General features: G+C 32.8%; 1 protein-coding gene across 5 annotated transcripts in view; it reads right to left on the reverse strand.

The window, feature by feature from the left end:
• Positions 1-13,867, reverse strand: part of dclk2a (doublecortin-like kinase 2a) — a 50,582-nt gene extending 36,715 nt beyond the window's left edge. For all 5 annotated transcript variants that reach the window (XM_034086116.1, XM_034086102.1, XM_034086094.1 and 2 more), the window contains exon 1: positions 13,109-13,867. In XM_034086116.1, coding sequence (XP_033942007.1) covers positions 13,109-13,502 — 394 coding nt within the window. In that variant the 5' untranslated portion in view covers positions 13,503-13,867. The remainder of the gene's footprint in view (positions 1-13,108) is intronic.
• Between the last annotated feature and the right edge of the window lie 2,548 nt (positions 13,868-16,415).

A 16,415-nucleotide genomic window follows, 5' to 3' on the forward strand; every position in this document is an offset into this window, starting at 1 on the left:
GGACATATAGTTTATGGGCAACGTGCTTCTGTATAGTAGCATGTAACTGTATAACAAACATATTATATTCTTTGCAAGCTCTTATGGGGCCACATAAAATGAAGTCGCGGGCCGGATTTGGCCCCCGGGCTAGAGGATAAATATTTCTAATCAAAAATGTCAAGGAGAACAATAGCAGGCATACATTGAGAAACTGAAAAACCATAGCTTGGTAAAATGTCTGTCATGCCTTAACTCTGCATTTCAGAGTCATTTTTATAAACTGCATAGCACTGAAACACACGCTGGATTAAGCTGAATAATGTATAATCCTATAAGTGGACCAACCTCTGAAATGTACTAGTATACACCTTAAAAAGGTTTGTGGGACAGTGTTAATAATTGTTCTTGAAAGTTTTATTATCTTTTACTAAACACCCGTTTCTACAAACAGTGTCAAATCCGAAGTATACCATTTTAGTTATCCAACTAATGTCAAGACAAAAGAAGCGAGCTGCAGTGAAAGAAGGCCAGTTGAGACAGTGCGTCCCACGATACCTGGTCTTATTAAGCTCGCAATTAACCAAAGGCTAATTAAAATGCAAGGCCACAGCTGGAGGGATTGAGTTTTGGCTGAAAACTAAAACAAAATATAACTGGGGGTGTCATTCATTGGGGGGACAATGACAGGATGCTGGAACGACCTCAGATGGTGACTGGTGACAGGCTATTCCCCGAGGTGCAGAGGACTCAGGTGCTACATCCCCCAGTGATGTGAGGGGAGCCCCAACCAGCCGCCACTGGCTGCTGTCCTCATCTGGACCACAGATGAGCTCAGCTTTAACAGAGCTGTCTAACATGTCCATCAGCTTTAATGCAGTGGTCTCACATCTGTCAACAAACCAAAACCAGAGCAATGGCAGTGAATGGGAATCATAAAAAAGGGGTTATATTAAGACGACATATATTTGTCTTAATATAGTGACCCTATGATCCAATGATATTCTCAGAATGTATGGCCTTCTGTTTTGTTTTACTGATTTAATATTCACCACTCTAGTAAAAGGAATTGGACAAGTATGGTGAGCTGCTGACTACTTCTTTTACTTGAACATACTAAATGGCACATCTTACTGAGGGGTTTGGGGGATGGTCCCAATCTGTTGCTTAGCTTATTCAAATAATGTCAAATATGTCAATGTCTAGTTAGTTCTTTTATCCAAGAAATCCCTTTCAATCAAGCATACATTAGTGATGCAGCTCAGCAGTGTTAGCCTCGAGCCATACCTCAAAAGCTGCAACAAATTAGGCATTTAAAAATATTCAAGACTGAGCGGTTCCTGAAACTTTGAATTTATTAACCACAGATAATTAAAACCTAAATTGTTTAAAATTGAAGGTCTCCAGGTAAATACAAAACAAGTCTTGTTCATTCACAAGACTTCAATATCTTAAGAAAACGGTGATTTATCCAGACAATAAACACATAATTTCCTTTTATTGTAGGTATAAAAGTATCTCTTAAGATTTCTGTACTTTTTTAGCTTCTATCAAACCTCTGGGGTTGCAGAGCTTAGCGGTGCTATTCTTCAATACATACAGGTTTAAAGAACTGCATATTGACCAATGTGGCACTATTTGGAAAGCAGATCAGTTTTAAATATTCTGGGAAGGACAAACAGCCACAATGAGCTGAAAAGGGCTGCCGGCACTTACTAACGTTGCTAGCAAACCTCCAACACGTGACAAAGGTAAACAACTCGACCTTGCTGTGCTATCAGCAGAACACTCCCACCTGGCCAGCACTGCTTGACTTCTCCCGGTTGCTCTTGGCACGGCTCCCTAAGAGCTGACTGTGGTAAACTGTGGGTTTAATAATCCCATCCAGCCAGAGGGGACACAGATGCAAATGGTGCTTATTGGGTTTTTACACAAAAGAGCCCCAGCAGGCCTCAATCTATGGAGGCAGACTGCTGAGCTGTGCAGTAATGTTACCTTTCTCTTTCCATTAAATGGGCGAGTAAACAAGGACAAGACACTGATGCTCTGCCACCCTGCAGTGCATCTCACATCTGATTTTACCTAAGTCATAAAAACACGTTCCCACTTGCCCCTCAAGGTATCAAGCCATGTAAATAGTACAACAGAGGTGCCGATGTTGATAGTCAGGTCAGAGTGGGACAATCTTTTCCCGGAAGGAAAAGCAGTTCAGTCTTGTCAAGGTTGAGCTTGAGGTGATAAGCGGACATCCACTGAGAGATGTCAGCTAGACAAGCAGAGATGCGTGCGACAACCTGGGTCTCTGAGCCGGGAAAGGACAGAATTAATTGGGTGTCGTCAGCGTAGCAGTGGTATGAAAAACCATGCGGGCTAATGACAGATCCGAGCGAGTTTGTATTCAACATTCTATAAATGTCATTTAAAATTCTAGAATTTGTATTCAACATTCTAGAATTGTCATTCAACATTCTAGCATTTGTATTCAACATTCTAGAATTGTCATTCAATATTCTAGAATTTGTATTCAACATTCTAGGATTGTCATTTTATATTCCAGAATTCATATTCAACATTCTAGAATTTTCATTCAACATTCTAGAATTGTCATTTTATATTCCAGAATTCATATTCAACATTCTAGAATTTTCATTCAACATTCCAGAATTGTCATTTTATATCATTCTATAAATGTCATTTAAAATTCTAGAATTTGTATTCAACATTCTAGAATTGTCATCTTATATTCCAGAATGTGTATTCAACATTCTAGAATTTTCATTCAAATTCTAGAATTCATATTCAACATTCTAGAATTGTCATTCAACATTCTAGAATTTTCATTCAACATTCTAGAATTCGCATTCAACATTCTAGAATTTTCATTCAACATTCTAGAATTCGTATTCAACATTCTAGCATTTGTATTCAACATTCTAGAATTGTCATTCAATATTCTAGAATTTGTATTCAACATTCTAGAATTTTCATTCAACATTCCAGAATTCGTATTCAACATTCTAGAATTTTCATTCAACATTCCAGAATTCATATTCAACATTCTAGAATTCATATTCAACATTCTAGAATTCGTATTCAACATTCTAGAATTTTCATTCAACATTCTAGAATTTTCGTATTCAACATTCTAGAATTTTCATTCAACATTCTAGAATTTTCGTATTCAACATTCTAGAATTTCCATTCAACATTCCAGAATTCGTATTCAACATTCTAGAATTTTCATTCAACATTCCAGAATTCGTATTCAACATTCTAGAATTTTCATTCAACATTCTAGAATTTTCGTATTCAACATTCTAGAATTTTCATTCAACATTCTAGAATTTTCGTATTCAACATTCTAGAATTCGTATTCAACATTCTAGAATTCGTATTCAATATTCTAGAATTTTCATTCAACATTCTAGAATTTTCGTTCAACATTCTAGAATTCGTATTCAACATTCTAGAATTTTCATTCAACATTCTAGAATTTTCGTATTCAACATTCTAGAATTCGTATTCAACATTCTAGAATTTTCATTCAACATTCCAGAATTCGTATTCAACATTCTAGAATTTTCATTCAACATTCCAGAATTCGTATTCAACATTCTAGAATTTTCATTCAACATTCTAGAATTTTCGTATTCAACATTCTAGAATTTTCATTCAACATTCTAGAATTTTCATATTCAACATTCTAGAATTTTCATTCAACATTCTAGAATTTTCATTCAACATTCTAGAATTTTCGTTCAACATTCTAGAATTCGTATTCAACATTCTAGAGTTTTCATTCAACATTCTAGAATTTTCGTATTCAACATTCTAGAATTTCCATTCAACATTCCAGAATTCGTATTAAACATTCTAGAATTTTCATTCAACATTCTAGAATTCGTATTCAACATTCTAGAATTTTCATTCAACATTCTAGAATTTTCGTATTCAACATTCTAGAATTTTCGTATTCAACATTCTAGAATTTTCATTCAACATTCTAGAATTTTCGTATTCAACATTCTAGAATTCATATTCAACATTCTAGAATTTTCATTCAACATTCCAGAATTCGTATTCAACATTCTAGAATTTTCATTCAACATTCTAGAATTTTCGTATTCAACATTCCAGAATTCGTATTCAACATTCTAGAATTTTCATTCAACATTCCAGAATTTGTATTCAACATTCTAGAATTTTCATTCAACATTCTAGAATTTTAGTATTCAACATTCTAGAATTTTCATTCAACATTCTAGAATTTTCGTATTCAACATTCCAGAATTTTCATTCAACATTCCAGAATTCATATTCAACATTCTAGAATTTTCATTCAACATTCCAGAATTCGTATTCAACATTCTAGAATTTTCATTCAACATTCTAGAATTCGTATTCAACATTCTAGAATTTTCGTATTCAACATTCTAGAATTTTCGTATTCAACATTCTAGAATTTTCATTCAACATTCCAGAATTCGTATTCAACATTCTAGAATTTTCATTCAACATTCTAGAATTTTCGTATTCAACATTCTAGAATTTTCATTCAACATTCTAGAATTTTCATTCAACATTCTAGAATTTTCATTCAACATTCCAGAATTCGTATTCAACATTCTAGAATTTTCATTCAACATTCCAGAATTCGTATTCAACATTCTAGAATTTTCGTATTCAACATTCTAGAATTTTCGTAGAATTTTCGTATTCAACATTCTAGAATTTTCATTCAACATTCCAGAATTCGTATTCAACATTCTAGAATTTTCATTCAACATTCCAGAATTCGTATTCAACATTCTAGAATTTTCGTATTCAACATTCTAGAATTTTCGTATTCAACATTCTAGAATTTTCGTTCAACATTCTAGAATTCGTATTCAACATTCTAGAATTTTCATTCAACATTCTAGAATTTTCGTATTCAACATTCTAGAATTTTCTTTCAACATTCTAGAATTTCCATTCAACATTCTAGAATTCGTATTCAACATTCTAGAATTTTCATTCAACATTCCAGAATTCGTATTCAACATTCTAGAATTTTCATTCAACATTCTAGAATTTTCGTATTCAACATTCTAGAATTTTCATTCAACATTCTAGAATTTTCGTATTCAACATTCTAGAATTTTCGTATTCAACATTCTAGAATTTTCATATTCAACATTCTAGAATTTTCGTATTCAACATTCTAGAATTTTCATTCAACATTCTAGAATTTTCATTCAACATTCTAGAATTTTCGTATTCAACATTCTAGAATTTTCATTCAACATTCTAGAATTTTCGTATTCAACATTCTAGAATTTTTATTCAACATTCTAGAATTCGTATTCAACATTCTAGAATTTCCATTCAACATTCCAGAATTCGTATTCAACATTCTAGAATTTTCATTCAACATTCTAGAATTTTCGTATTCAACATTCTAGAATTTTCATTCAACATTCTAGAATTTTCATTCAACATTCTAGAATTTTCGTATTCAACATTCTAGAATTCGTATTCAACATTCTAGAATTTTCATTCAACATTCTAGAATTTTCATTCAACATTCTAGAATTCGTATTCAACATTCTAGAATTTTCATTCAATATTCTAGAATTGTCATTTCAAATTCTAGAATTGTCATTTCAAATTCTAGAATTTTCATTCAACATTCTAGGATTGTCATTTCAGATTCTAGAATTTTCATTCAACATTCTAGAATTGTCATTTCAGATTCTAGAATTTTCATTCAACATTCTAGAATTTTCATTCAACATTCTAGAATTTTCATTCAACATTCTAGAATTTTCGTATTCAACATTCTAGAATTTTCATTCAACATTCTAGAATTTTCATTCAACATTCTAGAATTTTCGTATTCAACATTCTAGAATTTTCGTATTCAACATTCTAGAATTTTCGTATTCAACATTCTAGAATTTTCATATTCAACATTCTAGAATTTTCATTCAACATTCTAGAATTTTCATTCAACATTCTAGAATTTTCGTATTCAACATTCTAGAATTTTCGTATTCAACATTCTAGAATTCGTATTCAACATTCTAGAATTCGTATTCAATATTCTAGAATTTTCATTCAACATTCTAGAATTTTCGTTCAACATTCTAGAATTCGTATTCAACATTCTAGAATTTTCATTCAACATTCTAGAATTTTCGTATTCAACATTCTAGAATTCGTATTCAACATTCTAGAATTTTCATTCAACATTCCAGAATTCGTATTCAACATTCTAGAATTTTCATTCAACATTCCAGAATTCGTATTCAACATTCTAGAATTTTCATTCAACATTCTAGAATTTTCGTATTCAACATTCTAGAATTTTCATTCAACATTCTAGAATTTTCGTATTCAACATTCTAGAATTTTCGTATTCAACATTCTAGAATTTTCATTCAACATTCTAGAATTTTCGTATTCAACATTCTAGAATTCATATTCAACATTCTAGAATTTTCATTCAACATTCCAGAATTCGTATTCAACATTCTAGAATTTTCATTCAACATTCTAGAATTTTCGTATTCAACATTCCAGAATTCGTATTCAACATTCTAGAATTTTCATTCAACATTCCAGAATTCGTATTCAACATTCTAGAATTTTCATTCAACATTCTAGAATTTTAGTATTCAACATTCCAGAATTCATATTCAACATTCTAGAATTTTCATTCAACATTCTAGAATTTTCGTTCAACATTCTAGAATTCGTATTCAACAGTCTAGAATTCGTATTCAACATTCTAGAATTTTCATTCAACATTCTAGAATTTTCGTTCAACATTCTAGAATTCGTATTCAACATTCTAGAATTTTCATTCAACATTCTAGAATTTTCGTATTCAACATTCCAGAATTTTCATTCAACATTCCAGAATTCGTATTCAACATTCTAGAATTTTCATTCAACATTCTAGAATTTTCGTATTCAACATTCTAGAATTTTCGTATTCAACATTCTAGAATTTTCATTCAACATTCTAGAATTTTCGTATTCAACATTCTAGAATTCATATTCAACATTCTAGAATTTTCATTCAACATTCCAGAATTCGTATTCAACATTCTAGAATTTTCATTCAACATTCTAGAATTTTCGTATTCAACATTCCAGAATTCGTATTCAACATTCTAGAATTTTCATTCAACATTCCAGAATTCGTATTCAACATTCTAGAATTTTCATTCAACATTCTAGAATTTTAGTATTCAACATTCTAGAATTTTCATTCAACATTCTAGAATTCGTATTCAACATTCTAGAATTCGTATTCAACATTCTAGAATTTTCATTCAACATTCTAGAATTTTCGTTCAACATTCTAGAATTCGTATTCAACATTCTAGAATTTTCATTCAACATTCTAGAATTTTCGTATTCAACATTCCAGAATTTTCATTCAACATTCCAGAATTCGTATTCAACATTCTAGAATTTTCATTCAACATTCCAGAATTCGTATTCAACATTCTAGAATTTTCATTCAACATTCTAGAATTCGTATTCAACATTCTAGAATTTTCATTCAACATTCCAGAATTCGTATTCAACATTCTAGAATTTTCATTCAACATTCTAGAATTTTCGTATTCAACATTCTAGAATTTTCATTCAACATTCTAGAATTTTCATTCAACATTCTAGAATTTTCATTCAACATTCCAGAATTCGTATTCAACATTCTAGAATTTTCATTCAACATTCCAGAATTCGTATTCAACATTCTAGAATTTTCATTCAACATTCTAGAATTCGTATTCAACATTCTAGAATTTTCGTTCAACATTCTAGAATTCGTATTCAACATTCTAGAATTTTCATTCAACATTCTAGAATTTTCGTATTCAACATTCTAGAATTTTCTTTCAACATTCTAGAATTTCCATTCAACATTCTAGAATTCGTATTCAACACTCTAGAATTTTCATTCAACATTCCAGAATTCGTATTCAACATTCTAGAATTTTCGTTCAACATTCTAGAATTCGTATTCAACATTCTAGAATTTTCATTCAACATTCTAGAATTTTCGTATTCAACATTCTAGAATTTTCATTCAACATTCTAGAATTTCCATTCAACATTCTAGAATTCGTATTCAACATTCTAGAATTTTCATTCAACATTCCAGAATTCGTATTCAACTTCTAGAATTTTCATTCAACATTCTAGAATTTTCGTATTCAACATTCTAGAATTTTCATTCAACATTCTAGAATTTTCGTATTCAACATTCTAGAATTTTCGTATTCAACATTCTAGAATTTTCATATTCAACATTCTAGAATTTTCGTATTCAACATTCTAGAATTTTCATTCAACATTCTAGAATTTTCATTCAACATTCTAGAATTTTCGTATTCAATATTCTAGAATTTTCATTCAACATTCTAGAATTTTCGTATTCAACATTCTAGAATTTTTATTCAACATTCTAGAATTCGTATTCAACATTCTAGAATTTCCATTCAACATTCCAGAATTCGTATTCAACATTCTAGAATTTTCATTCAACATTCTAGAATTTTCGTATTCAACATTCTAGAATTTTCATTCAACATTCTAGAATTTTCGTATTCAACATTCTAGAATTTTCATTCAACATTCTAGAATTTTCATTCAACATTCTAGAATTCGTATTCAACATTCTAGAATTTTCATTCAACATTCTAGAATTTTCATTCAACATTCTAGAACTCGTATTCAACATTCTAGAATTTTCATTCAACATTCTAGAATTTTCATTCAACATTCTAGAATTTTCGTATTCAACATTCTAGAATTCGTATTCAACATTCTAGAATTTTCATTCAACATTCTAGAATTCGTATTCAACATTCTAGAATTTTCATTCAACATTCTAGAATTGTCATTTCAAATTCTAGAATTTTCATTCAACATTCTAGGATTGTCATTTCAGATTCTAGAATTTTCATTCAACATTCTAGAATTGTCATTTCAGATTCTAGAATTTTCATTCAACATTCTAGAATTTTCGTATTCAACATTCCAGAATTCGTATTCAACATTCTAGAATTTTCATTCAACATTCTAGAATTTTCGTATTCAACATTCCAGAATTCGTATTCAACATTCTAGAATTTTCATTCAACATTCCAGAATTCGTATTCAACATTCTAGAATTTTCATTCAACATTCTAGAATTTTAGTATTCAACATTCTAGAATTTTCATTCAACATTCTAGAATTTTCGTATTCAACATTCTAGAATTTTCATTCAACATTCTAGAATTGTCATTTTATATTCCAGAATTCATATTCAACATTCTAGAATTTTCATTCAACATTCCAGAATTCGTATTCAACATTCTAGAATTTTCATTCAACATTCTAGAATTTTCGTATTCAACATTCTAGAATTTTCATTCAACATTCTAGAATTGTCATTTTATATTCCAGAATTCATATTCAACATTCTAGAATTTTCATTCAACATTCCAGAATTCGTATTCAACATTCTAGAATTTTCATTCAACATTCTAGAATTGTCATTTTATATTCCAGAATTCATATTCAACATTCTAGAATTTCCATTCAACATTCCAGAATTCGTATTCAACATTCTAGAATTTTCATTTCAGAATCTAGAATTTTCATTCAACATTCTAGAATTTTCATTCAACATTCTAGAATTTTCGTATTCAACATTCTAGAATTTTCATTCAACATTCTAGAATTTGTATTCAACATTCTAGAATTGTCATTTTATATTTTAGAATGTGTATTCAACATTCTAGAATTGTCATTCAACATTCTAGAATTTGTATTCAACATTCTAGAATTGTCATTTTATATTCCAGAATGTTCATTCAACATTCTAGAATTTTCGTATTCAACATTCTAGAATTTTCATTCAACATTCTAGAATTTTCGTATTCAACATTCTAGAATTTTCATTCAACATTCTAGAATTTTCGTATTCAACATTCTAGAATTTTCATTCAACATTCTAGAATTTTCATTCAACATTCTAGAATTTTCATTCAACATTCTAGAATTTTCGTATTCAACATTCTAGAATTTTCATTCAACATTCTAGAATTTTCGTATTCAACATTCTAGAATTGTCATTTCAAATTCTAGAATTTTCATTCAACATTCTAGAATTTTCATTCAACATTCTAGAATTTTCGTATTCAACATTCTAGAATTTTCATTCAACATTCTAGAATTTTCGTATTCAACATTCTAGAATTTTCATTCAACATTCTAGAATTGTCATTTTATATTCCAGAATTCATATTCAACATTCTAGAATTTTCATTCAACATTCCAGAATTCGTATTCAACATTCTAGAATTTTCATTCAACATTCTAGAATTTTCGTATTCAACATTCTAGAATTTTCATTCAACATTCTAGAATTGTCATTTTATATTCCAGAATTCATATTCAACATTCTAGAATTTTCATTCAACATTCCAGAATTCATATTCAACATTCTAGAATTTTCATTCAACATTCTAGAATTGTCATTTTATATTCCAGAATTCATATTCAACATTCTAGAATTTCCATTCAACATTCCAGAATTCGTATTCAACATTCTAGAATTTTCATTTCAGAATCTAGAATTTTCATTCAACATTCTAGAATTTTCATTCAACATTCTAGAATTTTCGTATTCAACATTCTAGAATTTTTATTCAACATTCTAGAATTTGTATTCAACATTCTAGAATTGTCATTTTATATTTTAGAATGTGTATTCAACATTCTAGAATTGTCATTCAACATTCTAGAATTTGTATTCAACATTCTAGAATTGTCATTTTATATTCCAGAATGTTCATTCAACATTCTAGAATTTTCATTCAACATTCTAGAATTTGTATTCAACATTCTAGAATTTTCATTCAACATTCTAGAATTGTCCTTTTATATTCTAGAATTCGTATTCAACATTCTAGAATTGTCATTTTATATTCTAGAATTGTCATTCAATATTCTAGAATTTGTATTCAACATTCTAGAATTTTCATCCAACATTCTAGAATTGTCATTTTATATTCTAGAATTTGTATTCAACATACTAGAATTGTCATTCAACATTCTAGAATTTGTATTCAACATTCTAGAATTTGTATTCAACATTCTAGAATTTTCATTCAACATGGCTAATTTGCTGTGTTTTTTAGTTGTCTTAATTGACTTTGGCCATTATCACAATACAAATAGATTGAACAAAGTTTAGTAAAGGGGCTCACAGTATTTAAAAAATCGAATTCTAAAACTCAATATGAATGTGAATTAAATGGAAACGGGACCATGGAAACACCCCCATCAGGGTTCTTCAGAAGGACCAGGTTCAATCATGCTGTGTCCATATGGATTGGATTGTAGGGATGGTAAAAAATGCCAATGCTTATGACCTGCGTGTGTTCAAGTTTTCAGAAGAACTGAGACGATTGTGTGCGGTTAAATTGGTTTTTCAATCACCTTGGATGTTGGACCGGCTGATATTCAATTCTTGGATAGAGAAGTTTTTTTTATCATTATGTTGGATTATCTGTTTGAGTTTGTTTCCTTTCCAAAACTTGGGTGATGATGTGAACACCATGTGTCAAAATAAAAAAGTCTACAAAAACTTTACATCCAGAATAAATGAAACACAACTAGTAATGCATGTATGCCCAGGATCCTCGTTTCACAAGAGTGTTCTGCACAGTAAGTGCAGAGGTGCAGTGGCAGACTGCCAATGCACCAACACTACTTTTGCTCAAATTGCCAAACTAGTGAAGCTACATAATTTAGATCAGGCTCTGGCCTAAATCTTCCCCAGTCATTCAGGAGAGGGGGTATAGGACATCAAGTTCAAGTTTTATAAGGATGTGTGTGAAAATAGACGAGTATACAATAATAATGACTGGAGTAAGACATCTGTGGATCCTGAGTGTGTGTGGCAGAGCCATGACTTCTCCTGTTAAAAGAGGATTGCAGCAGGTCACAGTGCAGACACACACACATACACACACCAGGGCTGAACATGAAGATTATCTTATTACTGAGAGGCCACAGCCTGTCCCTGCAGCGTGAATCACACTGCACGGAAGGGAAGGAGAAGACTGTGCTCTATTGGTGTCAGCAGTGTGAATCTGCCTTTGACATAATGTCATAAACTTAAAATAGTATAGATAACTTGTCTGCTAATGCACTAAACTTAATGTGTTTAGGGAGTAATGTCAGTCCTGCAGTTCCTCACCAAAATGACTGAACTGAACACTTCTACTAATGACTCGATCATTTAACTTTATAAACTTGACTTAACCGATTTTCCAAAATTGTTCTCACATTTCCGGAATTAAAAGCCATTATATCGCCCCTACAGTTCAACAAACAAACTGGATGGGGGAGGGAAACTTCCATCTTTCAAGCCCCAAGGGTGAGATCAATTTAAGAGAGCATCCAATGGACCCTGCACCACATCCATCACACATTCGTTCCCTGCAGGCAGGATCGCACTTAGAGCTACACAAGACATTTACAAACCAGCACAAACTCAGCTCACTACAAACTAAAAAGGGGAGAGAGTGAAAGAGTCCAGCTGAGATCAATGGACCCTGAAGGCATTAGCAGCCTGTGCAGAACTAAAGCTGCACTGAGGAGGGGTCGGCTTGTCTGCATGCACGACACTGGGTCAAATATGACAGAACAGTTATGTCAATGATGCAAGAGAAGCTCTGCACTGCATCCATTATACTGTAATGTCCTTCAGAGGTACTTTGATAGATGTAGCTACAGTAGAACTAGAGGAGCACACAACTACACTTTGTCTGGCACAACTTTCCTGCAAATGGCTGAACATAGACATCCCATTCACAAAGTAAACAGCATCAAGAGCCATTCGGGGGTCAGCCCATGTGAATATGTTCTAAAAGTGACTTGTGAAAATGTTGGCATAATTTCCCTGGAGCTACATTGATCAGTGTGCATGGACCGTTTAGCCAGTGCTCAAGGCAAACTGAGCTTTTATAAAAATCAATGTAATGACTGAATCAATGCACTCTATCTATCATCAATATAAAGTATTGGCCCTTTTCATGATTGGTATTCACATAAGGTCCATTATCACCCTTACCCTCTACTAACTCATCTAGACTGGTGATCCTCTTGCCTCCATCCAAAGCGTATAAGGTCCGGACTCCTTGAGGAAGGTTGACATTGTCCGACAGAGACCTTGTGAGCTCCATGAGCAGAGCATCCATGGACCGGAACCTGTCGCTAGATATGGCATACACAAAACCCTTAAAATATCTGTCCCCATTGCGATAAAACCGCACTTTTCTGGCTTTTTTCTCGGAGGTGAGGGACTGGAGGGTGCGGGTCCGGTAGAAGCTACAGTGCGCACTGTTCGCTGGGCTGGGGACCACCCCGTTCCCTCTGGAGCCGGACTGGGAGTTAGTCCTCGGTGTCCGGTGAGGCTTCTCTCGTTCCTCAAAGTGTTCAAATTCAATACTTCTGCTTAGCGACATGTTGACCAGCTTTCAGTCTTCCTGTTTTAAAAGAAATCCCAACCAGAAGGAGGATACACGCGTGCGTCTCCTGTCTGCGACTCCAGTCAGCTGTTGTGGGGACACTGTGTGACTGCACCCGTTACTGGGGACAAGTCCAAACGCTATAAAAAAAGAGCTCCCAAAAAAAGAAACAATGAATTGATTTACAATAACTAAAGTAGTAATCCAAACGCCAGATCGGGGTTATCCGGTTGAAAATGTGTCGAATAAAGATCTGCTGTGTTTGACAGGCATTGCAGAGGACCTGCAGGTAGGTTTTCAAACAACGCAGCAAATGTTGTTAAACTTCGGGGCACCGCAAAAAACACCGCAAGCCGCCTCCTTCTTTAGCTCTCATCCTGCCTCTGACTGGCTGCGAGCTCAGGCTGTCAGATCAGTGAATAAAGAGAGGGGGGCTTCCCCCTGAGGCTCAGGGTCCTAATGCTCTCTATTATTCTGATAATAAATTCACATGAAAACAATTAAGTTTAGCCTATTGTTTTCAAACTGTAAGAATACCATAGACAGTGTTTCTTCAAAATGTCAGAAAAACGCTTAAAGTAAAGGCCAAACACCTTGAAAGTAATACTGGTAAACTAAGTTATATTGTATTATACAACATAGGAGGATTAAAACCTATATTGATGTTAAATTCGTTCATTTGTCAGACACTTTCACTATTTGTTTGAATGATTCAATTGATAACTGCAAAGTTAAATCTTTTTTGAAGAAATATTTTTAATAAACTGAGAAGGCTAATTATTTATTAGAGATTTTTTTATAAATTATGTTTTTTTTGTATCTGTTTCTGATTCTGATTGAGCCTGTTTCATACAACGAGCTAAACACAACACATTGTATTCCATTTATATATTTTGTAAAGCTTTAAACCGTCAGTTGATATGACAGCCATTTCAGAGATTGAAAGGTTGCTAGATTGCAGACTTAAATAGTCACACCATGTTTATGAATATAACATACACATTGTACAATATTTACATAGAGACAGTTATGTATTAGGACATTAGTTCAGTTTGGTTATTTTACAGTGCAGCAAAGAATAAACAGGTCTCTCTATTTCTGCCAAATAGTGAGCCTGGATTAAAGAGGGTGATGCCAGTTTTGCCCACCACCTGGTGGGTTCCTGGTAAACTCACCACCACCCCCTGCCAGGATCTTAAATAAATGCGTCACCACCTGGCCTAGCACAGCACGGACCTGAGCCACTGTCACAGCGGCTCGTCAAGAAAGCAGGGCAAGCCTGGGTCCATGCAGACTGGAGACGAGTTAACCCACTTTTCAAAGACAGTAGCCTAATTCTTGAAGCCAGTGCAACAGAAACTAATAAGTCTTTGCCACATTTTAGAAGCACCCATCAGGGACCTGATTATTTTTAAAGGCCCATATTGTAGGTCTATTTTTCACTATAACATTTAAATAGTAAATGACAAAGCCAGTGTTTTGTACATCTAAACGTTTTATATTTAATACAAACCACTTTAACCCTGATTTATTTTACAAACACGATAATGTGAACAAACTGTTGACAACATTAAAAAAAAAAACAGTTTTCAATTGATGTAATCTTTATATTCACTAATACTTCAATTGGATGTAAATGTACGCCGAAAAAAGTGTCTGCTAGTCTTTGGCGTCCATACAAACTAACAATATTAAACGTAATCTAAATCCACTCAGTTTAAATAGAACAAGAACAAACTACAAAAATCATTGCGCATAAAGATGAATAAATCAGACAAATGAGTTTCCAAACATTAAAAGACAGGATGTGTCAGGTGCTGTCCTGTATTTGTTGTGGACTGACTCTTTATGTACAGTATAACATATTGTGTGGGTATTGAGTTAATGGGAACTGAATAATGTAAGTGAAATCTGTTTATTCTCTAATGTTTTAATAATGTATTCAATCTTTCTTTGATTTTCTCATTTCATTCATGTTTTTAGAAATACCACCAATGGGTTTCCAGCAACATCTTAGGAATGTTTCAAACTGAAAGCCAGCGGTGTCTGATGTATTGTTTGAGCAGCCTCTGAGGGAGGAAGTCACTGCAGAAAGAACATAGGAAATGCTCTTCCCCCGGCAAAGGGAAATCCTGTACAGAATGACAAAGCAGAACATCCCTCAATGACAAGAATCCCTCTCTCTAAATTAAAAACAACAATGTGGTAGGCGATAAGGCTTAAGCCTTCTCTGACTCTTTTCTTTCTGTTCTTTTGCTAAGCTACTAATATAATGCAGTTTACAAGGGATTTGGGGAATAAGTCTCCCTTAGGCATTTATATGAAATCACTTACCAAAACAATCCACTCTTAAGAAAACAATGCTACTGTAAGAATGTGATCATTTTCAAAGTTTGAATCCAAAATCACATGCCTTATGAATACAGGCTACTCATTTAAAGAGATGTAAGGAATGCTTTGACCCTGGTACTTCTACATTTATATAAATCAGATATAATTGACCCTAATGCTCTCTGAATCTTACAATTGGCAATATCTGCATTTTTATGATTTTTATATTTGCAAAGGATATTAAGAAACTACATACCAGGTAAAACAAGTCCACCCTGAGGCTCTAGTCATGGCTTGTATTTACTAAAGAGGCCTTTCTAAGGTGCCACATGGACCCTCATCATAATTCAGAAGCAAAGACCCTCTTTGGACAGGCATCAGGAGATTTGAAAAAGAACCCATTTGTCTTTAAACCCACTGACAGGCAGCGTGTGTGGGTGTGTACATTATTTTTTCATGGCAGGCACCAGGTGCCACAACACGCACATCATTTCAGATTAATGTGTCAATACAAATTAGGATATGGCTCTGGGGTCAAAAGTCAAGAGAGCGGAAAGGCTGCAGTTGGAGAGAGATCAG

This window comes from Pseudochaenichthys georgianus, chromosome 1 (genome assembly GCF_902827115.2).
Source record: "Pseudochaenichthys georgianus chromosome 1, fPseGeo1.2, whole genome shotgun sequence".
Lineage (NCBI taxonomy): Eukaryota > Metazoa > Chordata > Actinopteri > Perciformes > Channichthyidae > Pseudochaenichthys > Pseudochaenichthys georgianus.